Raw genomic sequence first — 24,909 nt, forward strand, 5'->3', positions numbered from 1 at the left:
ACAAAGATCACAAAATATATTTGTGTTTATTCTCAGATTTGAGTTTTTTTTAAACAGTTGCTTTATTATTACTACATGGCATATTTTATGCGGAAATAAGTTTGAACTTGAAACCAGATATGTTTTTTCAGTATGATCTAATTATGGATTTCCTCTTACACCAGTGAAATACAAGGTATTTGGTTATTTCCATGTCGAAGAGTACAGCTTTGTGTAATCAAGAAGTCGCTGCAAGCAGCATTGAGTTAATGCAATCAAAGTGAAGCAGATTTCACTCTGTTTCAGGCCTGATGTGGGTCCTTAGGCACAGACAAGTCACGCAAACATGTAACCGGCTTTTGAATAATGTCAAGTTGCCTAATCTGCTATTATTGTAATAGTTTTAGATCAGCATTAGCGATATGCTTCCTCGCTGCAAAAACAAATGCAATACATGTTGATATTCTTGAGAAGAAGTGTCCCAACCTCAAGAACCACAAAGACATTTAAGCAACAGAGGAGAACAGCGCAAATTCTCCTTAAAGGAAATGAGAACTCAGGTTGCCTTCCAGAACCTGCTGCCGACCAATCAGGGACGAGGTTGCTCACTCGTAGAAGCGTCTTTTCCCTTGATATTCATGATATACTCATGGGTGTCACATCTACATTGTACATTATTTCTGTTTCATTATTTCTGTAACAATTATAAAACTATAATATGCTACAAAACATTTCGGTTTAATGGGGCAATGGATGAAAACCCATGAAAACCCATCAATGATTTGAATGCACATCATGATACAAAGAGAAATTCACAGCTTAAAGAAGAATCAAGCTATAAACCTAAGGCTGTTGTAATTTTCTATTTGATCCATTTTCTTTTTTAGCCGTTCCTTTTTGTGATCCCATCAGTGAAAAACTATAGTGACTTTCCTTCCACATCTTTCATTGATTGGTATGATTTCACTGGGGATTACTCATTTTAACTTGGATCAGGTGGATTTCAGATGCTATTAAACGTGTGTAACGAATTGAAAAGTCTCAAAGCACGATGGAAACGGGCTCACTAATGTAAATGTCACATGTAAAACAATTGAGGGAGTTTTTATTGATTTCCAGCGATAACAGTGAAAGACTGGGGCCTATATTTTAAGCTCTGCCTGTTTATGTAGTGTTTGAGGAAGGGGAGTGGTTTGTAATGAGAAACTGTCACAGCTTCCTCATTTCTTTTTCGCTCTCTTCATTTTGTACATTTTTTTTTGCTTTAAAGTTTTATTCAGCTTCCTCTCCTGCCCCTTTTTATTGTATCACCTCCTCTCCCCTCAGAACTAACATAGCTCTTCACAAAAAGAGGGAGGTCGCAGGCTGCATATTCAGCTTTGCTGTTAGTTCCTCTGTGCAGTCACAGCTGTGACCACACGGAGGTGTGAGAAAAACGGATCGCAGAGCGACACATGTGTGTAGGCCTGTTCGCGTGCTTTACCCAGATGCACGCAATTTACCCCCCACTCTTTGCACCTACACTTGTATTTGGGTTACGGGTTTTCGGCATTATTCAGCTTTCACCCGTTTCAACATCCGCTGTTGTTCTCTTAACCGAAATATCGTTTGAAGGTGCTTTTAAGGGCATCGTGTGAAGATGGTGGGTATGATGGTGACAAGTGAATGTAAAACATTAGTAGTTTATTCAAGGGAAATCCTGCTGTGTTTCACCTGTATACAACATTTGGGGATCAATCTCTTTTTAAAAGAAATGCATTTTGAGGAAACTTATTTTTTGCCATACGAGTGGAGAGGAGAGGGAGGAGAGTGCTTCAGAAATGAAGTTCAGTGTACGATCTTAAAATGAACATAAAAGCAAAAACGTATTAATATATTTAGACTGAAAAGTGACTTTTCTCACATAACATAAAGTCAATGACAATTAATAATCAAACCATTTTGATCTCTGCTAAACAAGATTCTTAGCACAACTAAATCGAGACACAAACTATATATTACGTATGCATCAGAAGGCTTGTGATAACCTTTCTCAGCAAAGTCTTATTCACTTCCTCTTTTTCCTTCCTGTCTGCACCCTTCAATGTACACTGAAACCGTGTCGAGCTGTTTCTGTGCATGCTCCCTACTGGATGCACCGTTTACATGAAGGGGCATCGTTCACTTATGATTGGGGGGGGGTTAATATTTCAAATTAGTTTCAATTGTCAAATCTCCACAGTGAACTTTGCAGTCCTTGTGAGTTGTCACTTAGTCAACAAAGTCAACCTTTGCTGCCGGAGTGTGAGAACACGCGTGTGACGGTGAAGCAACAGAAAACCACCGGAGGGCAGTGTGGTTTCATGTTGCATCCCAACCGTCGCCCTTTTCAAACATATTACTCCCCTCACTTGTGTTTCGGAATAGCCAAAGTGAATGCATTTTATGCACACACAAACACGTGTCCACACACATGCACACACACTCGGTGTTGCTGTTTGGACTGCTCTTGGTTCCTCTCTGCCGATGACTGACAGTTTCTTAACGAGAGAAGCCTAGAGCGTTTGCCCTCCAGGCCTGTACATCAACCATCAACATACAACGCACGCACAATCTCATGCGCATACACGCTCGCACCCATATTCATACACACACACACACACACACGTATATCATACACATTCTCTCCATCAGCAGGCATTCTCTGTCCTGTTTGCTAAGCTCAATCAGTTGGGCCATTGCTAAGAGAGTGTGTGACGGTCACTGGGAGACGGTTTGAGTTCAGCAGCATCGTCTTGTTTCAATGAGGCGGCTTTACTCAACGCAGAATGAATGTCAGCTGCATTGTTCAACGAGGTCCAACACAAACACCTCACAGCACCACCGCGGGCCGGCTGGAGTGCACACGTGCGTGAATGTGCGTGCCGGTGTGCAGTCATTGTGGGGGCCACAATGGTGAGACGGCATAGCTGGGGAGGTGAGGATGGAAACCCACAGCAGCGCGTTTCCTCCTCCCTCCTCCTCCCCTCCTCCTCCCCTCCTTCCCTCCTCCCCTTCGTGATTCACTCCACCTCTCACCTCTGTTTTTTTTTCTGCAGAGGAAAGAAAACCCAATTAAAATAGTATGTGGATGGATACGATGAAGAAAGACATACCTCCTCCATGACATTCTCTCTACCCCCCCGTGTAGTGACAGATCTAGTGCATTCAAACCAAGGCGAAAAAATGTGGTGGATCCCGCCCTCCCGCCGCCATTCAATGTTGATGTATAATATCATATATATATATATATATATATATATATATATATATATATATATTATATATACATACACACGCTATGAAGATGAAAATGTAAACCAAAATCTACCATGGATTGCCTTCACATACATGCTATATGTATGGAGAGAGAGAGAGAGAGAGAGAGAGAGATTCCCATATGCCAAACAAATACCTGATACAGCAGGAGTGGGAGGATGCATCCATTTTTTACACCTCACGTACACACACGCACATGCACACACACGCACACACACACAAAAACAGATGCATGTATATCTCTCTCTCTCTCTCTCTCTCTCAACCCTTCTCTACTCTTCCTCCACTCTTGTTTTCCTCTCTTCCTGACCCAACATCCGGCCATCCCAGGAGATCCTGCTTTGTGCTGCCAGACTGGGCCTGTATAATACACACACACACACACACACACACACACACACACACACACACACACACACACACACACACACACACAAACGCACACACACGCAAACAGACGCATACACGTCGACTGTGTTTCTCTGTGGACATATGAACTGCCAGTCAAATCCAGCAGCAGCTCAGTATAGACCTCATTGCCTCTCCGTTGTGGGGGTCATGGGCTGCAGATAAGTGTGTGTGTGTGTGTGTGAGTGTGTGTGTGTCCACAGAGAAAAACACAGGGTCAAGGGGCGGTAAGGGTTTGAGGACTTCTCTTTTCAGGCCTGCTAAATACTGTATGCTGCTGCTTTTTACCTGCTTTAATATTACAACAAAGCCCCTTAGGAGCACGTGAGCGTGTGTGCGTCCTCAGCAGAAGGGGAAAAAGCTCAGCAGCCGACTGTAATCTCCCAACAGCACAGATACACAAACATCCCTATCAAACATTTCCCCCGTACGAAGACACACGGAGGGGACGTGGCTATCTGCGGTAAACAGTGAGCCTTCGGTGAGGAAGTCCAGAGAGACAGCCGTCTCTCTCTCACACACACACACACACACACACTCTGACATAAATCCACTTCTGGGATTTGAGGGGCCATTTAGAAATCTGCACGGCAGTTCACTGACCCAGCACAAACCAGGCAGCTAGCCCATCCTTCGAGGAGTACCGCGCCTCCTATCTAGTGACCACAGAGCGCTATCTCCTGACCGCGTTTGACCACTGGTTAAACTGATTAGACAATCGTCCAGTCAAGTTGCAGTAAGCAAAGATACAGCTATGCACGTGCAATACACTCTTTGGACGCCGATGGGATTTCTTTTTAATAATTGCGTAATGTAAGGTATTTAGTTGTGTACGGTTGCAGCCGCTTAAAAGTGCAGCGGCACCCTGGACCTCCGAGAGGCAAACAATGGCACAGTCGCTCCACTACTATCTGTCCCGTTGGATCAGACAAATGGTCAGCGATGAAGAGATGGCTGAGTGGACATGTGATGGCTAAAGTGTCAGGGACTGAGGATTCACTCGTTTAATGAGAATATATAGCCTGGACTGATGAAGGGCCTGACTGAGGGGCTTTGACAAGTCCTAATGCGCACATGTATAAATGATGTGGGTGGCTGAAGGGGGGGGGTCCTAGTGGGATGTGTGGCCGCGTGGAATCAATCCTCAGAGAGCACGAGGGTTTAACAACAGCCCAGAGACTGAAAAATGGTTGGGGACAGAAAATTGCGGAATCCGAAATGAACAGACTGGTTAGAGAAGCAAAGGAAATGTAAAAAGAACAAAGATTAAAAGAGAAACGTGTGTGAAAATCCTTCCAACAGCAGTTTATCTGTTTCCATTCCAACATTGAATGTAAGGCATCGTCTTGTTGGAAGTGTGGAAAAGAGCTAAATGCTAAATGCTAAAAGCAGACCAGCAGATCTGAAGATCACTATCTGATATGAGGTATCTTGTCTCAGGACACAAACAATATACTGTTCTGGACTCTCTCTTGGTCAGGACCGGTGAGCAGTGACCAAGAGTCTAGTCCTTGTCCTTGTGCTAAGCTAACCAGTTGGCTGTGGCCATATATTGAACAGATGTTAAAGTGGTACCAATGTTCTCATGAAACACTTTGCCAGCCAGCAAAGAAGCGAATCTCCTCATTTAAAAAAAATACTCCTTTAATAAAAGAGCTAATCTCAAGATGTAAAAATGAAGGTTTTATTTTGATACACGTTGACGGAAGTGGCATTTTTGCAATCCCATGTGGCGGCTATTCAAATCAAAAAAAGCCCCCACCCCCGACACACACCCTCACACACACACACACACACACACACACACACACACACACACACACACACACACACACAGCCTTTGTTGTGAGCATTTGTCTCTGTACGGCTCCAGCAGAGAGGGGTTAAAATCTGATTGAGTCAATATCACTGGAGAATAACACATTCAACTCTCAGTGTGATTGTGTGTGTGTGTGTGTGTGTGTGTGTGTGTGTGTGTGTGTGTGTGTGTGTGTGTGTGTGTGTGTGTGTGTGTGTGTTTGTGTATGAGCAACATGGAGCCTATAGGGACTTCCTCCCTCTCCGTCTGCAGCCCTCAGTTGAAATAGAATTGAATAGTCTGAATCCTCAATAGTAAATGTTCACAAAGTCAATACCAACTGTTAAGTCTTCCCTGCATTGGGGTTAAGGGCATTACCATTTCTGAGACTTCAGGAAAACACACACACACATAAATACACATAGACACACAAAGACACATGCAGACAGGCAGCAAAGGCAAACTCACAAGATGCCCCATGAGATGCTAAATATTTGGAGTCTTTTGCAAAATGCTTACTATACATTCTGCTTAAAAATTCCCTTTTAGTGTAACATATTCATTGAAGGCTTGTTTTCATTTTTGTTCACTAATCTCTGAACAATGATGCTGGTGGGCGTGAGGCATTTTAAAGTGACATCGGTGCCTGAGGGACAGTGGTTTCACTGATCTAACTAAGCATCAATTTCTGTTCAATTCACAAAATGTTTAAGCACTTGAAGCAAAAAGGCATTGTATCAATATTAGCTGCATAAAATAAGATTTAATACAAATACAATTATTCTAATAATGTAGTTTCGAGGTAGTTCAGGGACTTACAGGCCAACATGATTGTTAAAGAAAAAAGGCTAAAAAGTGATGTTCTATTTTTTCTTATTGCTTATAAATCCTATGGAAAGAACAACAAATAAGAACGTATCTGTCCAACTTTTTACTGGTCCCTCTTGAAGGCGTTTTAAAGATCAATTCCCTAAACACGGCTCAGCGCTGCATTTCTTTGACCTCACTCAACAGCAGTAAATTGTTAATTTGTGACGAAATATTTTCAGCAGTGGGTGAACATAGATTTGGTGAGAAATAACAGCCTCTGGCTACACAATACTTCTATTTTTTGTTGGTTCTTTTAATGAGATTTGTCAACATCAGAACAAAATAAACTGTCTTTTTTGACACTAGCGGTGAAGTTTGGCTGAGAGTCATGCACAGGTGTTCTGTTGGGCACAGTTGTTAAATAAAATGTGTAAAAACACATTTTGAAATAGCTATAATGGTGTTATAAATGACAGCAACATAGAGTACAGGGCCTTACGGTAGGCATGCAGCAGTGGCTCTGTTTGGGTGGCTGGTGGTGTTCACTCAGCACTACGTGGCACCACCCTAAGTATAGTTTGGTTACATTTGCCACGGCAGAACGCTGTACGAGCGTCCTGCTGGTCATTAACGGTGCGGCGGCGAGGACCTTTTACCGCGGCGCAGTGTCTCATTTGAACAGCGAGCCATAAAACTGCAGGCTCTGCCACTCAGTGTCATTTAAACCAGGACTGATTGGAACCATCTCTGGCCTTTGCTTCCCCACCTTCCTCCCCGCTTGCGTTCTTTTCCTGGTCGGTTCATGAATAATGAATGAGGACATATGCAGGCTGGAGCTCAGATATTAATGGAGCTGCGAAAAAACCCGAAGGAGAACCATTCTTTGTGCTGCCAGCCGTCGCTTCCCCACTCTGCCGAAGCTGCCCTCGCCCGGTCGGGTTTTTTTTCGCCCTTTTCCTCCCATTTTCTTGCTTTCCTTCCTTCCATCCTTCCTTCTGCTGCTGTAGGGCCCAGATGAGAAAATGTTCAGTCTTTCTTTCTCTCTAGATATTCACTTTTCTCCCGGCTGTCACAGCGGGAGCAAAAGGTGGACAGCGACTTTGAAATGAGAGGCTAACTTACAAATTTAAAAAAAAAAGGGAAAAAACATAAGTGAAGAGTTGGCATGACTGGACAAGGTGGCTATTGTCCGTCTGTTGGAGCAGCTTTCTGTTGTTCAAGGGCATGGCAGTGAGCTTCCTCCTTTGTCCTTCCTGTCTTTCCTCCAGCCCGTCCGTGATCTGTCTACTCTGGCCAGAAGAGCCCTCGGCCAAACTACGGCGGTCAAGGGTGAGAGGTGCAGTACTTGGGATGGCCCTCTCAAGTATTTCGCACTTTTTAGACTTCTAATCAAATGAATTGACAATTATGATTAAATGGTATGCTTCTATAGCGGGGAAACAATATTTTTGCATCACACAGCTTTGTTTGAGACTAACCGACTACGGTTTGCTGACGATGTGCATGCGGCACGAGGGGGCTGGCAGACAGAGGAGCGCGGCCCCGGGGCTGGCAGAGTCGCTGCCCAGCCTTGGATGACTCGCCGCACCAGGCCAGAGGGCACAGATAATGGGCAGAGGATTCTAACCCTTCGTTTGTGCCAGAATGTGTCCACATTCAGCACTGCTACATCCACACCGTCAAACACGAGGATCCCGATCCTGTGGTCCAGAGAACTGTGAGTTGGCTCCTCGTGGAGAGCGGTGTTAGGAGGGCGAGGCCAGGCTGCCCTCGACCTCTCACCCAAAACTGCATTGTCTTTCCTGGACCAGCTCTCATCCTTCACTCATCTGAGGAGCCTTTAACCAGAGTTTGTTATGGTCATTCATTAGTTTCATTGTTTATCTGCTGGAAGTTCCAATAAATTAAATTTTCAGCTAAGATAAGGATTCTTTTGTTTGGTTTTGGGAATTTTGTTCTGCACACCTAACAGAGAAAAAATAACATCCTTGAAGCCTTCATGTGGTTTAAACTCTTCACAAATAGTAAAATGAACATTGTGTCTCAGTAGAGTTACTGAGCTTCTCTGTCACACCGAAAGCTGGACATGGCTTACACAATTTCAAAACAGTGGTCAGCAGATCCAATTATTCCGTCTGCCACTCTGTTAACATTTCATCAATACATTTATATATTCTCACAGTCCCTTTTTGTCATGCGCACACTTTGCACATTTTTAAGTTTCCACAACTTGTTAATGGGACTTGCAAGTTGGCAGTGCGGTTCTGCTGTCCACGTACTCCAAAGACTCAAACAAAATATATTTCTACCACGAAGCAAGGTTTTGATCTTAGAAGAGAAGCAGAGTGTCAGTGAAATACCGTTAAAAATGAGCACAGTTCAAAAAGTTTAAAATGTAACTTTTGTGCAGCCTGTGGGTGAGCGTTTCAGCTAATTACGCACAAATCCCTCACGCTCACAGCTCCAATCCACCAGCACCGCTGTCTCGGCAGAGGACAAAGAAAACAAAGGAGACTCGCAAACAAACAGTGCGTGGAAAAAAAAAACCGAGTAAGAAATATAAAAGAGAGGAAGCTTTCTTTCCGTATAGCAGCTGAGCTGAGGCGACAGTGGCGTTTAATCAGTTGGTTTCTCGGCCTCGGCGGTGCTTCCCTCTGATCAGCACCGGGAGAGGAGCTCCCCGCCGAGCTGCTGCCGCCCCCGAACCACGGGTCAGTCCTTGGTGAGGAGGTTTCATTCTGCTGTCGCCTTCACGGCACCGTCTCCCTCTCTCATTAAGATGGAGCGCGTGTCTGTGTGTGTGCGTGCGTGCGTGTGCACTTGCATGTATTTATAGGCTTGTGTTTGTTTCCGTGTGTGTGTGTGTGTGGAGTAGATGCACCCCAGGACTAGCCTAAAGGGGATGTGGATTCCCGGCCTCTGCTGAGATCCGGCAGCACAACTAGGATTTATACCAGCAGGGGGGGTTGTGTGGGTGTGTGTGTGTGTGCGTGTGCATGTTTATTAGAGAGAGATGCAAGACGCATCAAGTGACTTGGTGCCTCGGGGTCAGAGACACACACATGCAGAGAAGGAGCCGGTGCTGCAGCAGGGTAAACAAGAGCAGACTGTTAGATCTCATCAGCCTCATCACACGCTTTATTATGCTGATTTGGGAGTATACTGTAAACTAATCAGGAATCCAGGAGTCACGGGGGGGCACTCGGCTTAAAGGTTAGGCGTATAGAGAGAGAGAGAGAGAAACTTGCTCTGCCTCTGAGTTCTTAACTTTTCTCATCTTCTTATTTGGTTTTTGTGGGCTCACCGAGGCCCCTCAGAGATGTACGCAGGAAAAGCTACAACCTTCCACCCAAGTGGGGAAGGTTCACTCCGCCGCGTCCGCCTGCGTTCAATTTGGGAGGTGTGGGGGGATTGACTGGCACGAGGGAGCCCGGCGAGGACCGGGGATTTTAAATGGAAGTCAGGACTCAGACCTGTCTGTCGCTGTATGCTAATTTTGGCCTTTAAACAGATTCACAAAACACACTTTCAGCTTCATGTTTGTTCACTTGCATAAATGCGTATGATTCTCATTCTGTGCCGAACATCTACTCTGACGCGGAAAACAACGCAGCGGAGGAGTGTTATAAAGTTCACGACGTCTATTAATTTTGAGGCATCTGAATAACATATCAGTCTTTATTAGACCTTGTGGCACGCTTCATACATAATGAATAAAAACGGTCCCCTCTCGCTTTGTGGACGTGGATTTCTTTGTGAATTTTCCTTGATAAGACATCACGAGATTCCACTTTTTCTAAACCCGGCAGTGAGAGAAAAACATACACAACTTTAATTTGGCCTCACGCCCATTTGTGTTATAAATTTAAAAAGGTATACACACACAGGAACGTGGCAGGTGAGCAAACCCGAAAACAAGAAGAGAAGAGAAAGCGCGTCTGCCAAGAGTTATATCTTTGCTGCTCATTGTGACGAGGGGAAGAAAGGGTTAATTACGAGTTCAAGGTAATCGCATGTCATACGACTATTGGCATGACTATTACTAAAACACACAATAGGCCTAAACTTAACAATTAATAAAGTTTTCAATGTAGTGCACTTCTTTCGGTGGGTATAAGAACAAACAGTCATGATCATCTCATTTTGGAAGCGCCCATGTGGGCCGTCAACGCTGGATTGTGTTTGTGTCCAACCCAAGCGGATGTTCTCCTCCACACCTCTGACGCAGGAGGCCCCCGCAGGGCTCACTTGTGTTTAGTCGAAGGGTCCTGCTGTTTTGGTGTCTCTTCTGAGCCGTCAGAGAATACACAGCACAGTAGAGCGGCGGAGTGGCGACGGGGAGAAGACAGTAAAAGACGGAAAAAAGCAGGAAAGAATCAAATCAGAAGAATAAGGGACCAAAGAGAGCCAAACAGATGGCGGAATGCCAAGAACAAGTAGACAAAACAGGAGTGGAATCGGGACAGATTTTTTTTTAAAAGACAAGGGCGAGGAGGAGAACGGGAATGGGGAGAACTAAAGGACAGGCACGAAATGGGAAGAGGACAGTGTGGAACAAAATAAACAATGAGACACAAGAAAACAAAGAAGAGGAGCAAAGCAAGGAGGAAAGGATAAGCTCTGCATTATTTTCACAATAGATTTATGTTTCTCAATCAATTAATCCTGAAAAAATTGTCCACCACAAATTCCTGAGTGTAGAGGAATAGAGAAGAGGACACAGATGGAAGAGTAAGAGAGAGAGGACGGGGCAGAAGGGCAACAAAGGTGGACAGTCGGGGGAAAAGGAGACAGCGAGAGGGGGCAGCAGAAGACAAACCAAGAGGACAGGACAGAACACAAGAAAACAGAAGAGGACTCGTCCCATGAAAACCGCTTTTGTTTTTCTCTGTGTGCAAGTGTGTGTGTGCGCAAAAACCATGTCAGTTAGACGGCACACAGACACACACACAGACACACACTGCTCACCTGGAGGTGGTGGGTGGGAGTGGGAGGATGGGGTCTGTGTTTAGCTGTGGGCCCTGCAGACAGGGCGATCAAAGGCTCCTCAGTCTTTGTCTGCTAACGTTGAATAGACAATAGTAAAGAGGGCCCGCTTTGATTTCAGCTCACTTTTATTGATCACAGAAGAGCAGGGATTGAAATATGAGAGACAGCCCTGAACTGGATTCTTCTTTAGCTATTGATTATATCCACAACTGACGGCATTTCACCATGATCCAAGTTTTTTTTTTCATCCTCCTTTTTATTGTATTTGAACCATGAAAAAGTGTGTCTGGCTCCTCGCCTCTCTCGGCTAGTAATGCGCCAACTACTGTTATCTTACCAGACGACGTCTCATCTTGAGTCTCATTGTTGAGCTTCTTCTTAAAGTTGACATCCAAAACTTATCTGGGATGTGCTGACAGCAACCCCCAGTCTCCGAGCTCCCTTTCATCAACCCTCTCCCCGCTTGTCAGCAACCTCTAAACCTTAGTTTTAGGATGACTTCTTGTTTCCATAACTTCACAGGAGGTACAGTCGACGTGCTCGGGATGGTGTTGGAGGGGCGGCCCAGAGGAGACCGTGGGAACAAAGAAACACAGGTACAACAACACCCTCTCTTTCCCTTTTACAGCACACACACACACACACACACATCCACGCTCCCCTGCGTACGCAGTCTCAGCTCATCTCACACCAGCTGCGTTTAAATTACTCCTGAGACACAAACTGAATGTCTAAATTTGAGACCGGCAATCAGTTTATGGTCCCGAGCTTCCCGGTTACGAGGTGAGATGCAGAACTGCTTGAGGTATGTTCAAGTGTGTAATGGTTTAAACTTCACTTTGCTGGTGATTAAAACGTTCAGTTTTTACACCCCGATGATTAGAGAGAAAGTGCATCATTACATGATGTTGCATTTAGTTGTGTAGTTAAGAAAGCACCTTAAATCATTTTGAGTTAAAAAATTAAGGAACTTCCTTATATTAAAAAAGAAAAAAGTACAGTAATCTTGAACAGAACGTGAACGTTTCTCATGATATCTATTTTTCAAAGAGATGAAAATTGTCTCGATTATGTCCATGTGCAGCCGGCGGGGTCCCTTCATCTTTAAAAGTTACTCTTAAGGGCCTGTTTAAGTTGAGCTGACAGATGTGGTTATTTGGGGACAGCTCATTGGCAAGTTTATGGCCAGAGTGCTTATTTTACTAGAGCCGAGCACATGTGCTTGCGACAGTGAGGGAAATCCTTTCGGAAGTCTGGCATACGGTTGAAATATAGGAGACTTAAGAGGACATAAAACCCCCCTGATGTTTATCACCCAAAAGAAAAATCTCAGAGAGTTTTGTCTAAGAGCACAAAATGTTAAAGTTTGACGTGAATAGCGTTCGTCTAAAAATAAAACCTGGTTTTAATTCTGAAAGTTGTCAGCAGGATTTAAATATTTGATTTGAAATTGTCATTAAATGTGCATTATGCAAATAGCTCCTTTAGCACCCTGCAAGTGCCTTAATTAAATGGGTTTATATTAAATGTTACTGCGAGGCAATTACTGGAGAGAAACTGTAACACCAATATCACTAAGTATTTTAGTGATATTAAGGAGTATTAAACATCTTTTATCTTCATGTTAGTATAGTACTGTACGTTTAAATTGCATTGGATTACATTCATTTACAGGTTGTGTTTGGGACAACTGTACTGTCAACACACTGTGACACATGAGCGCACACGTGCACATTAACCTGACATTATCCTTGTTTACAGGCACTGGTCTGGTCAACACAGAGGGGAGAAGATGAGGTGACTAGTCTCACATAGGAAGCCAAAAACACCAATGATGTGTGTGTGTGTGTGTGTGTGTGTGTGTGTGTGTGTGTGTGTGTGTGTGTGTGTGTGTGTGTGTGTGTGTGTGTGTGTGTGTGTGTGTGCGTGCGTGCGTATGTTTGCGTTGGGGAGCCCTGTATACACACCCGGCCACCTGTAAAGACCCTCTGAGGATCAGGTTTCTTTTGAACACATTTAAGACGGCATTTGTTTCCAATAGTTTACAGTTTGTGAAAACGCCTGTTCCGGAAGGCTGGACCGATGCCTCCGAGTTTGGTTTTGCAAGGCGGCGTTTTACAAACCTCCCGTAGGGCTGCTGGACGGACGAGGGAGAGGCGGTGCGTGCCTTTTAAGAGCCCCTGACGGGTTTAGTTAGGCACTTGGCTTTTTATTTTGGCTCAGCTCACTGCGGGCTGCTTGTACTTTACTGTGCCCCCTCTGTGCTGGCCTGGTGGTTGCAGATTAAGGACATGCAGAGCAAGAGTCACTCATTACAACAGCATACACATGCTTATTATGCGTGGTGTTTACTGTGTGTGTGCCTGCTTCCACATATGTTACCGTGTCAGGGACAGTGTTGATGAGTGAAGCCAGTTGCAGCCTGCTGGGTGTAGCTTGCAACTGATAAATGACTGCAGGGACCGTCTTCTTTTACCTGAACCTCGCAGCATTTTCCCTGGAGAGCAGCTGCTGACAAGTATTCCAGCCTGAAAACCGAGCAGGCCTGGAAGACAACCGTTTCATTCTAAATATGAGTTTAACCTGTTTAAAGTTACTCAAGTTCAAACAATAGCAGCTTTCCGATGATGAACCGGACTGCGCCGCTGCGTTTGGAGACTGTCCCTGGTGGTTCTTCTCTCCCAGCAAGCTAATATGTTTGAAGCTCAGGCTGCCATCACAAGGCCTGCGCCACAAGCTATTTCGAATGTGCAAAAAAACATCGATATTCCAAAAACAAAACAAAAAGAATAAGAAATCTCAGTCAATGTCCTCTGGAACGGCTATTTTACTGCCTCAGAACTCTCAGAGATCACCTGGGACAAATGATGAGCTGAGAGATTATTCTGACATTTCTTCCACACTCTCTCTTTAATAAAGAGATGAGTACATACACCATTAAGGGCTGTGTTGAAGGGATGCACGCAGTGCTTCAACACTTTTTTGTACTCTGGTACTTAGAACTGAGAAGTTAATGTGCATTTGCTGTGAAATTCTCCCTTTGTGCTGCAGAATTGGGCTTCACAATTTCACTTTTAAGGATATTAGGTGGTCAACCTAATCATCTGTACAAAGCCTTGAGGATGCATTTTCCCATGAGCTACTGCAACGTTTGTTTTTCAATTGAAAAAACGTTGGACGATCTGAGAACGCTAAATTTGTTGATTTTGCAAGGTTTGTCTTTGTTGTATATAGTACGTAGTAGCACATACAAGTATCTGTTGCATGGACTATATATATATATACATGTGTGTGTATATATATATATATATATATATATATATATATATATATATAGATGCGTGTGTGTGTATCAAATATCTTTAATTTTGAGCACTATTGGACAAATGTCTGCCACAGAGTAAATGCACATGCACATTAGATACTATTTTTGACTTGTAGGAGCGGTCGGTAAAGTCAACGCGCATTTGCTCGTATTGTCACTTCAATATTCTTTTATTCATTGTTCGGCAAAAACAACCTAAATCACACTCATAATAAACGGAGAATTCAATGCGTAATGCGTAATGCGGTCAAAAATAGTATCTCCTTCCGCTCTCAAAATAGAAAACACACCTGGCCTTACTCAGGTGACATTTAAATAGCCGACGCCCCCTGACATCATCATTACATCATCACAAATAAATCAACAGAAAAGGTAGTTTCATTATGCACAATACAAATGTAGTGGAATGGCTTCTACACTATGTATGCTTGTTGCTTCCTCACAGAGAGCTAAACACTCAACAGAATCCTGACCGTTTGCTGTCCTGGCTCCTAAATGGTGGAATGAGCTCCCCAATGACATCAGGACTCTTAAACAGCTTGCTATGCAAACTGAAAACACACTTCTACCGCAGCACCTGGACTAGTTAGTACTATGAGCACTTACCATGGCACTTGCTTATAACACTTTCTTGAAGAATTTGTACTTTCTTGATTCTTGTTGTTCTGGTTCTGTGCCCTCTTGATTCAATGCACTTTTTGTAAGTCGCTTTAGATAAAAACGCCAGCTAAATAATGAGTGTATATGTATCTGAAGGACTTACAAGTGAAAGCAAACTGCAGTGAAGACGTTTCACCACAAGATGGACTTAGGGATGCATGGATTTGGGACGTATGGCAAACAGCGGGAATGAATTGCATGCTCCCTAACTTTCCCCAGGAACATTTCGTTACTCCCACAATGTAAAGTCAGTTTTGTCTGACGTTTTGTGAAGAAGAAGGGTCCGAGGGGGGAGCTATAGATGCTGGAAAGCGCCAAAAAACTAGTGTATTAATTCCAGATATTTACCTCTGTTTGTTTTGACTGTGTTCAGAGCTCCATGGGAGCAATGTTTGCCGTGATGAAACTGAACAGCAGTCCCTGTGGAGTTCATTACAGGGAAAGAGCCAGTGCACACCCCCACTGCTCCCCGGCCAAGAGGGATTCGGAAGACCCAGAGGGATGTGTTAGTTTGGGTGGGTGGAGTGGAGTGGAAGGAGCCTACAGAGTAGGCTGAGGATGCGGAGGGAAGGGGGGACTCAAGGGAGGCAAGGAGGGAGACCATAAACACTCAGCTAATGACCTCAAACACACTAACAACACAGCAGAAATGAATGAAACGGCGCAAATGACGATATTCACTCCAGGAGAGAGAGGAGACATTTAGCATAGCAAACTTTACACCACAACGTGGCTGCAATCGCTACATTTAACGTTAGGGGGCAATTTTCTATGTACACCTTGAGACCACTTTTCTTTTCTTAGATCCATGTGAAATAAATGAGAACAAACATCCCGCAAGTGTAAGTAGAAATGAGGTGAAGCGACTTTGTCAGCTACATGATGAATGGATTCATAAGGAAGTACCCAGAGATCATTTGCCAGCGTAGATGTTAGAACATAATCTAATCATTGTGTTTTGGAGTCGTCATTCTGATATATTCAAATATTTAATATATCTACTATTTAGAGTAACAGTTGGTAATAAATGACTGGTAGGGTTACTGTTTCAGCTTACACTTTTAACCCATGGCTTTTTACATTATTGCCCAGGAGCAAGTAGGGGTTAGGTGTCTTGCTCAGGGACACTTCAACATGGGACACGGAGCAGCCGGGGCTCAAACCGCCAACCGTGCGGTTCCCGGCGCTCCCTCTCTACTCCATGCGTCCCTGTCAACCCTATCTGCCTTTGCTGTTGCAGACGCCAAAGACAATCGTCTGCCTGTCGAGTCCCACTGGAAGCTCACAAGAGGAAGCTGAGATGAGACTTTTCGTGCCAGAGGAGCAGGTTCATTTAATATGTTATTTTTGTAGCTTTGTCTTCATATTTATTGGTTTTAATTGGATGGAGAAAAGTGGCTAGAGGGAGATGGTCAATAGCCCATCAGAGTACGGATGGTACTTTAAATTGCTGCTTGGGGACGTTGAAGAATATCTATCTGATAAAGGTCGTATGAAGTCTGTGTGGGGGCCAAAGGACCCCGGGAGGGGGGAAATGTTTGGGAAAATCTACTTGCTATACAACTCTATAGCCATATAAAGAACTTGTTATTTTGAACCCCAATAACCTGGTTGTTACGATTATCTGTGTAAGTTGTTACTGTTTGCAATCCCCGTCGACACGCCGTGCCAGCAAATGAGATCATATTCAGCCTTAATTTGACCGCGGTTACTTTCCGGTTTCAACGTACCTACACAGTACATACAAGAAGTATACAATAAAACTAAGACAAGAGAAAAACCATGTACACTAGTATGTATACATGAATATGAGGAAGCTGTACAGCAAAGACATTGAGGTGACAGTGCAGAATATGGTGCAAATGGGGGTGTTGATGAGAGACAAGGACGGTTTCTGTAACTGGTGGTTTGGTGTAAACTAAAGACTTCCTGTTTTTGGTGGCGAAGTAGAAATGACCAAATATGAACATAAAGACGGACTCTTTTGGGAAATGGCTTAAGTTGAAACCAGAGGTTAGTTTTAAGGTTTGCGGATTTCAAACACGACCAAATAAAGATTAAATGAGAGGACACTTCCTGTTCTTGGTAGCGTAGCTGAAAGGAGACTTCCTGTCACTCAATGTTAAGTTATGGCAGTTGAACCACTTGCTCACCAAAGGCGAGGTTTAAGGTTTTGGGAACAAGTCCGGGAAGCTGCGTGCTTTAATACATAGAGTTAAAGTGGTTTCAAATAAGTTTTTTTTTTACTTATTTTCTCTGACAATTCAGTTAAGTGGGAATAGGGATTCAGTTTGGCTTGTGAATATCCTGTCGGTGGCCTCCAGGACTTCAGGAGTGTGTAGCCGTACACACCCTAACTCCTGGGTCTCTGTGGTCTCAAGATGCTGCTGCTGTGGCCCGGGATCGTTTCTTTAGCCTACTGTAAGTAGCCATCTTCATCTTCTTCATGAAGGAACGGGAAAGCGTTGGTGTTTTAACTCGTTGTGACCTTGTGTCTGTCGTCTGAAAGTCTTGTATAAGAATCAAAAAATCACATTGTTATTGTCTTTGTTTGTAGCTTATTGTTTATATCTCAGTTTGCTGATATTTCTTTGTGGGGAAAAACATGATCCAGATAGCTCTTTAACATGATGGTCAAACCACTAGGAATATGTCAAATATTAGCCCCAAATACAAAGGTTGCATCGGGCAGCAAAGGAGAGTGAACAAATACTGATCGCAGGGACGACTTCATCTGGGACAATAACCAGAATCTGTTTGATAAGCATTTAGTCATTAACCATGTTCTGCTGTCCAGTCCTTGATGGCATTGAGTCACTTGTTTATTTCATTTATTTTTAACCACTGTGGCCTTTGCACTTGTTTATTTTTATTTATTTTTAAACTTATTCTTGTTATTTTTATTATTATCATGATACTGCTGCTCTTGTTTTTGTTACCATGTATCTTGTGTGCACTGTCCACTTTGCTGCCGCAATCCTGTCAATTTCCCCACAAAGAATATCTTATGTTCTTATCTAAATGACCTAAACAGCTCACTAGGTTTGAATACAGACTGGAGGGGTATAGGACACGTAGTGTCCCAGAGACGGTGAAACATGTGTGAGGGATGATGAAAACCAGTCCAACCGTATGCCAGGAAATTCCCACCCAATCACTTAGCAGCCTTTTATTCTGGATGTTGTGCTCTGGTGACATTTGTATATTACAATTCTATCAACCTTGTTGTTTTGAGATTTTTCATTCCAGTTCGCTCCTCCAAGCAACTGGAATAAGTTACATAAAGCCTAGTTTATGCTTCTGCATTTTTAGAGAGACGCAAGGGCACGCAGACGCAAATGCCCCCCTTGCACTTGCACACGACGCACTCGTTTCAATTCATGTTTCTAAAAGTCTTGCGTGTGTTGCAGAGAAATTCACCGCCAGAACAACAGGTGGAGTAACGTGTTTTGTTGAAGACGACCTAGAGAGTCACGTCTTTGTGTGTGGAAGTCGTTGGTTTGTTTATTTATTTATCATAGACTTTATTGCCCCGTGCATCGCCACTGCTGCTTTTCATCGCGGGCACATTTGTCCCGTATTTTCCTCCACAACTTTGTTCCCCTGGTTTCTTGGAACACAGATGTTTCAACCCGCTCACCTCCACGCACAACCACAAATTCCACTTTGTCTACAATGACGAGTTTATCTGTCGCCTCCTCATCTCCACGCACCGTGACAACAGCTACTGTCACGCCTTCAACAGTCACCCTCATACCTGCACTCACCTCAACAAGCAGCATCTCAAAGTCCCCAAATCCAACGACCAATTTAAACCCCCCGGCTGGTAATGTATTCCGCCTGATTGAATTGGGAACCTTAGCGTTGCATTCAGCATCATATTGCTGCTTTATGCATTATATCAAGACAGTAAGTATTTCTCTATTTGAAGGTGACCTTCAGCATGCTCTCCATCTTACAGACACTGCTCCTCCTGCAAACACCTCTCTCCCACCCTCACCTGCACCCAACGCTACCAAGCAAATGAACCCTCAAGCAAACACCACTCAACCCAAGCCTCCAATCATCACCTCCAACACAGTGACTCCTGCAACCTCAGGTTGGATGTCTATCCTTACATGCACCGTATGTCTTTTCAAGGACTCTAACAAGACATTTATCTACAGAAGTATAGTCAACAGTTACTAACACAAGCAGCGCTAAGGAATAGATTACTAGAAGTTCATAAGGAACCCTCAAAATGGCTTTGGAGGTGTTAAAGTTGTAAAATAATGTATTAATATTTTGTTGATTTCTTTTCTAATCTTATGTGAATGTGTTCTCCATCCACCACACAAGGTCCTCAACCTCAACAGTGTGAGTATCAGTATTATTTTCAAAATACATCATTTTCATCTTTACACTCATAGACCACTAATTATATCGTTTAAGAAAACAAAAAGAACCATCTGTTTGAGATTTAAGATGACATAACACATGACATGACTTTGTGTTCAGGTTCTTACATTGTCACACACATCCTGTCTGGCTTCATGGTCAACGTGTCAATGGATCCTACAACCACCAACTACACCATCAACTTAAAAGAAACGGGCCAAACAATCAAAACCATCAATCCGACCTTCAATCAGAGCTTTCATGAAGTCAAACACCTGAAGCCGTGTACTGAATATGTACTCAATCTGACATTTACTGACAGTACTGGCCAAGAAAAGCCTTGTGGAGCTGAAAGTACAAACACGACCCTCGGAATGAGTGAGTAAACATTTCAAAGTATTTCATCTATGAAATGAGACCAACATACGTTTGTGTGCAAATCATTTCACTTGTTTATTTCAGGTAAAGATGACGTTCAAAATGGCACCTGCATGTCTGGATACGTTTGTTACCGGAGTGAATGGGACAGCTCTTCTCTGTCAACATCATATAACATTCCAGCTGAGCAATGCAAAAGTGACAATAAGACGTTCTGCATCAAACCTCGTTACAACGACATATGCACAGATTTAACTACAACCTTCCCTTCAGAAAACTGTCGGACTTCCTTTAATCTCACCAGAAGCATCACTGTTGGTACGTACATTAGTACGTACGCTTGGAATTACATGTGGTGTAGAACTTGTGTCATCATGTTTATTTGATGTTTCCCTTTTTGTTCTACAGATTTCTTGAATTCATCTGAAATAAATCAGACGGCTTCAACTAAACTTCCAGCACAAATTGAACCAAAATTACCTCCAAGCTGCACCGATCTCACCGTTGGTTACACCTGTCATGGTAAGTGGAACGACTGGAGGTTGTCATTGACATTGTGGTAACAGTTTGATTTAAAACATAATGTAATCGTTGGGTTTTGGGGCAAGAGAGATTTGAGGAATTGCTTTGTTCCCTCTGTGAATACAACACTAACACATTTGCTGTGAATGTGTTCACATTTGAGACAAAGAACACAAATACCAGCTGTTGAAGGAAAGCTGTCGTCCTCGTGTCTCCACAGAAGTTGGTAAATCCAACACCAAGAACCTGTCTGACCTGAAGCCTTTCACCGACTACAGCTGCACGGGTCAGGTTCAGAACGGCAACATCACCCTGAAAAACACGGCCGCTGTCAGCTTCAGGGTTGACTGTGGTATGATAATATATTTAATTCCTCTCTGTGACGTGATAAGAACTTGTGTCCCATGAGAACGTGGAGAGAAGAACAGCTCCAGTTGTTCAGTTCAGTGTTACAGATGTCTGATGTGTTCCTACAGATTTTACATTAAACGCCAAAGTGATTTCTTCCACCAACACGTCCATTCAGTTGAGCTGGAACACCAGCAGTAAGAACTGTGGAGACGTCCTTCCTCACCCTGAGACGCTTTCTTATGTCTGCAGTTGTTCTCACAAAGAACGTAGTAAGTAAAGTATTTAAGTGATCATATTATCAGTTGATTCATTTTACAGGAATAGACTTTTGTCTTTGGAGATCATTTTATTTGTCAGTTTACTGAACATGGGAACATGCTGTGAATCAGTGCTTCATGCTAACACTTTAGCTTCATGCTAACACTTTAGCTTCATGGTAACACTTTAGCTTCATGCTAACACTTTAGCATGAAGCTTCCTACTGCCTGATCGTAGATGTTAAGTTCAGATGATAAAAACTACTCAGTTAATGTTATTACATTTCTGTTTACCAACTAGCACTGAATCTATACTAAAGCTTTAGCTTGCGAGTTGGTGATATTTTCTAACATAAACTCATGACACATAGATGATATTAATGAATTGATTCATTCATTAACTCGTGTACATATTGTTGTTTCTTTAGCTCCAAAAGGAAAACATACAGCTGACTTGAAGGGATCAGTAGGAACATGTGATGTAAGAGAACTGGAGCCGTTCACTCAGTATCACTGTGAGGTCCAAACCAAATACAACGGGACACTCAGACCAACGACAGGAAATACGGTTACACAAAAAACTGATGTTGGAAGTAAGTGTAAATTTTTTTATTTATTACGGTTTTAGTAATAATATTTCTCAAAACACGCCTACAACAGAATGAACATTACAAAGCTGCTCCAACTCTTAGTGAAGTACAGTGGTTACTTTACGTGTTATTCTCTGAATAGAAACCTACAAGCTTCATTCAGCTCTGACCTGGTTATTCATCAGGTGGTGAGTAGAGTCTGGAGTTTGGTATCAAGTAACTATTGACAGATACATTCCAACCAGTTAGTACAAATGTGAAAAACTAAAAGCATTAACATTACTTGAATAATGTGCATTCACTTTAAATCCTGTTTCAAGTGACACTTTTGACACAAAACCAAATGTTTAAGTGTAATGTACATGCTGTTCTGTTCACGTATGTGTCCCCCATTCACCATGTAGCATTTCCTAATTCATTTGTTTCCTGCTTCATCATCTACAGGTTACGAGCTTTATTTAAACATATGACACGTGTGAAGTCAGACATTAAGATTCTTCACACATCTTCCTAAACATTAAACATGAAATTCATAATCCATCATCAGCAATCATTTAGGAACATGCAAGAATATAGAATAATAACTAAATGATAATAAATAATGATTCATTTTCCAATATTATATTTTTTTTTGAGTTCATAATCATTGTTTTTAAAGTTAATCAGATCATTGACAACCAGGACAACAAATACAGCAACACGCTTATTATATTATTAGAGCTGGTTTAAGAATCCTTCTGTGACAATGTGTTGTATCTGATGGGAAATATGTTGTTTTTCTTCACTCTCTTAGGACCAGAAGAAGTTACATCCCTGCACGTGAAACGGACAGATAATAACCAGATATCAGTAACTTGTAATTCTGAGAAACATTCTAATGGGCTTCTGAAGAAATACATTGCAACTCTCTCTAACGATGGGGCCGAGACCAAGACGCTTAACAGCAACGAATGCAAGTTTGAATTCAAAGATCTGAGCTACTCAACGAAATACACAGTGGAGGTTTGCATCATACTAATTGTTGGTTTCACAAGATTATTGTATCTTTATTCATTGTTTCGTTCAAATGCTATAATTCCTGATGAAGGCTTTTGTGGGGTTTCCAGGTGATTTTTTGCAATGAGAAATTTTGCAGCAAACCCAAGAAGGATTCTGCTCAAACTTCCTGTAAGTGCTGTTTAAATTTATTCCCCAAATCACATTGTTTCGTTAAATCATTTAACATATTTTGCTTTCATGTGCACAATCCCTTCTATGCATTCTAAACATAAATTCAACCACATTGATATTCTTCTGTCATTACCACAATTTATCAGACAACATTGGTCGTCCGATCATCTTCGTTGTCACCATCCTCATCTTCTCTGTGGCCTTGGCTGTGGCTCTCTACAAGATCATCCAGAGCAGAACGTCCAGAAGGTAAAGATCATTGTACATCTCCTCGCCTCACGTTGACTCTCACACGGACTCTTGTTGCTGCAGTTGAATTTGCACCATTCTTGTCGGACACTTGTTAAATGAGGCTGTTAGATTACCGTATGTTTCAATGCTTTCTAATTACATTCTATGAAGCTCATTTTCAGTGTTATTTCTCCACAGTGAAGATGGGACGCTTGAACTAAATGCCAGTGAGTAGACCTCGGAACATCATGTTCCATGTTTTTTCCTGCTCTGTGATCTATTGAATCAAATACATTATTATCAATGTACCCAACAATAACTGCATTATTTCCTGTTTGTGTTTTTTCATGCGGCTAGTTTATGAGAATGTCCCTCGATCTGACGACATACGCCCAACGGAACCTCCCACCGAGTCCTCCGTGTAAAATTGTTGTTTTTCTTTGAATCTTGGTTGCTAGCATTTGGTGTGTGTGTTAAGGTAAAGATGAGGATAATGTGTTGCTTGACAGTGCTCCAACATGGGACTTTAAAGCAATCTAGAGTTTATGGAACGGTGTCAATTTTAAGTGGCAGCATATTTAAAATCATGTGTGTGTACCAGCTTTATGTCATTGAGATCTAATTGCATCTGTTTGCAGTTCATGGTATAAGTAGTGTTTTGTCTTATCAGCTATGTTCTATTATGATTTGAAAAATTTAAAACCGCATCTGACAGCCTTTGTATTAAATACTTGTAAGCGTTTTAATGTAAAACACATAAAATCTTTTTTTTTTGTCTAAAGAAATGAGCACTGTTTGGGTTTTCTTCCATATAGATGAGAAATGCAGCCGCCTCTAGTACAAATCTGGAGAATACTTATCGTAGCCACGAGTATCCCATAATCTATTGGCTTGAGTCGTTAAAAGTGCAATAAGGGGTGCCATCATATTCACAGGGTCTCTATGTTCAGATCGCCTGCTACGATGTTCCTTTATCAGTCTGGATTATGTTGTTTATTGCAGCCTGTTCAGAAATAAACGTTATTTACATACAAGTGCCAGTTGTTGATCAACCTGAATTGTTCCAACTAGGCGTAAATGAAGCTAAAACAAACACTCAACACAGATTTGTGGTTGGTGAAAGTAGCAGCAGGCTCGTTGTGGCCTTAGAGGTTTTGTTCTTACTGTGGAGTCTCTACCCTAGGCTGCCCCCGATCAGGTGAGAGTCTCTATTGCAGCACTGGTGTACGCAGAGGGGGCCGGGTGCAGCTCTTGGGGCGGGTCATCGATGGGAGGTATGTCCCCAGATCCATCCTTGATCAGGGTGATATGCTCCCAGCCCCGCCTGCAGGAGCACGGCTGTGCTGAATTGCCAATCAGGGTGTCGGCATAACAGGAGCTGCACCGTGGCCTCTCTGTGTGTGCCTGGCTCGTATCCAGAGCAGAGCTCTCACCATCGGGCGGTAAGTTGAGACTCCACGTTGTTCGACCCTGTTAGTCATGTTGTGATCACCCCCTGACTAACGACCACCCTTTTTGTCCCAGGCAACGACGGGAAACCAAGGACGTTTTAAGTTGGTCTTTGATACGTGTTTGAGCCGGAGGGACCGGCAGCACGCGGACGGCGTCCTCATCCTATTGTTTTTCTTGTTTTGTTGGAAATAAAGCCACGCTGACGGCGTGTTCACCCTTCCCCTCCTAAACTTTGTGGTTGTTTTGGACCCAGACGCATCACATTACAAATAACTCTGGATGTGTGAAGCTGCCACGGCTCCGCAGTTCAAACCG

At 42.9% G+C, this 24,909-nt stretch overlaps 1 protein-coding gene across 2 annotated transcripts; it reads left to right on the top strand.

The window, feature by feature from the left end:
• The first annotated feature begins 17,209 nt into the window (after positions 1–17,209).
• Positions 17,210–24,813, top strand: LOC120823701 (receptor-type tyrosine-protein phosphatase C). 2 transcript variants are annotated; one of them, XM_040183917.2, is made up of 14 exons: positions 17,210–17,687; positions 19,228–19,365; positions 19,605–19,622; positions 19,764–20,021; positions 20,106–20,339; positions 20,430–20,543; positions 20,764–20,895; positions 21,020–21,163; positions 21,580–21,744; positions 22,535–22,743; positions 22,848–22,908; positions 23,058–23,160; positions 23,341–23,369; positions 23,500–24,813. In XM_040183917.2, the coding sequence occupies exons 1-14, from the start codon at positions 17,648–17,650 to the stop codon at positions 23,565–23,567; spliced, it is 1,713 nt and encodes a 570-aa protein (XP_040039851.2). In that variant the 5' UTR covers positions 17,210–17,647; the 3' UTR covers positions 23,568–24,813. The 2 variants fall into 2 exon arrangements, with proteins under 2 accessions (XP_040039851.2, XP_040039850.2); XM_040183916.2 differs by lacking the exon at positions 17,210–17,687 and adding an exon at positions 18,873–19,092.
• Positions 24,814–24,909: the final 96 nt, after the last annotated feature.

The sequence above is a fragment of the Gasterosteus aculeatus genome, chromosome 8 (genome assembly GCF_964276395.1).
Source record: "Gasterosteus aculeatus chromosome 8, fGasAcu3.hap1.1, whole genome shotgun sequence".
NCBI classification, from domain to species: Eukaryota; Metazoa; Chordata; class Actinopteri; order Perciformes; family Gasterosteidae; genus Gasterosteus; species Gasterosteus aculeatus.

What these genes read in the sequence shown, in the direction of transcription:
- LOC120823701 (XM_040183916.2), top strand. Translation starts at nt 18,942, where the DNA reads ATGACGAGTTTATCTGTCGCCTCCTCATCTCCACGCACCGTGACAACA. An exon ending in CAGCTTCAGGGTTGACTGTG is followed by an intron (nt 20,896 to 21,019) that starts GTATGATAATAT and finishes GTGTTCCTACAG; the next exon opens with ATTTTACATTAAACGCCAAA. An exon ending in ACAAAAAACTGATGTTGGAA is followed by an intron (nt 21,745 to 22,534) that starts GTAAGTGTAAAT and finishes TCACTCTCTTAG; the next exon opens with GACCAGAAGAAGTTACATCC.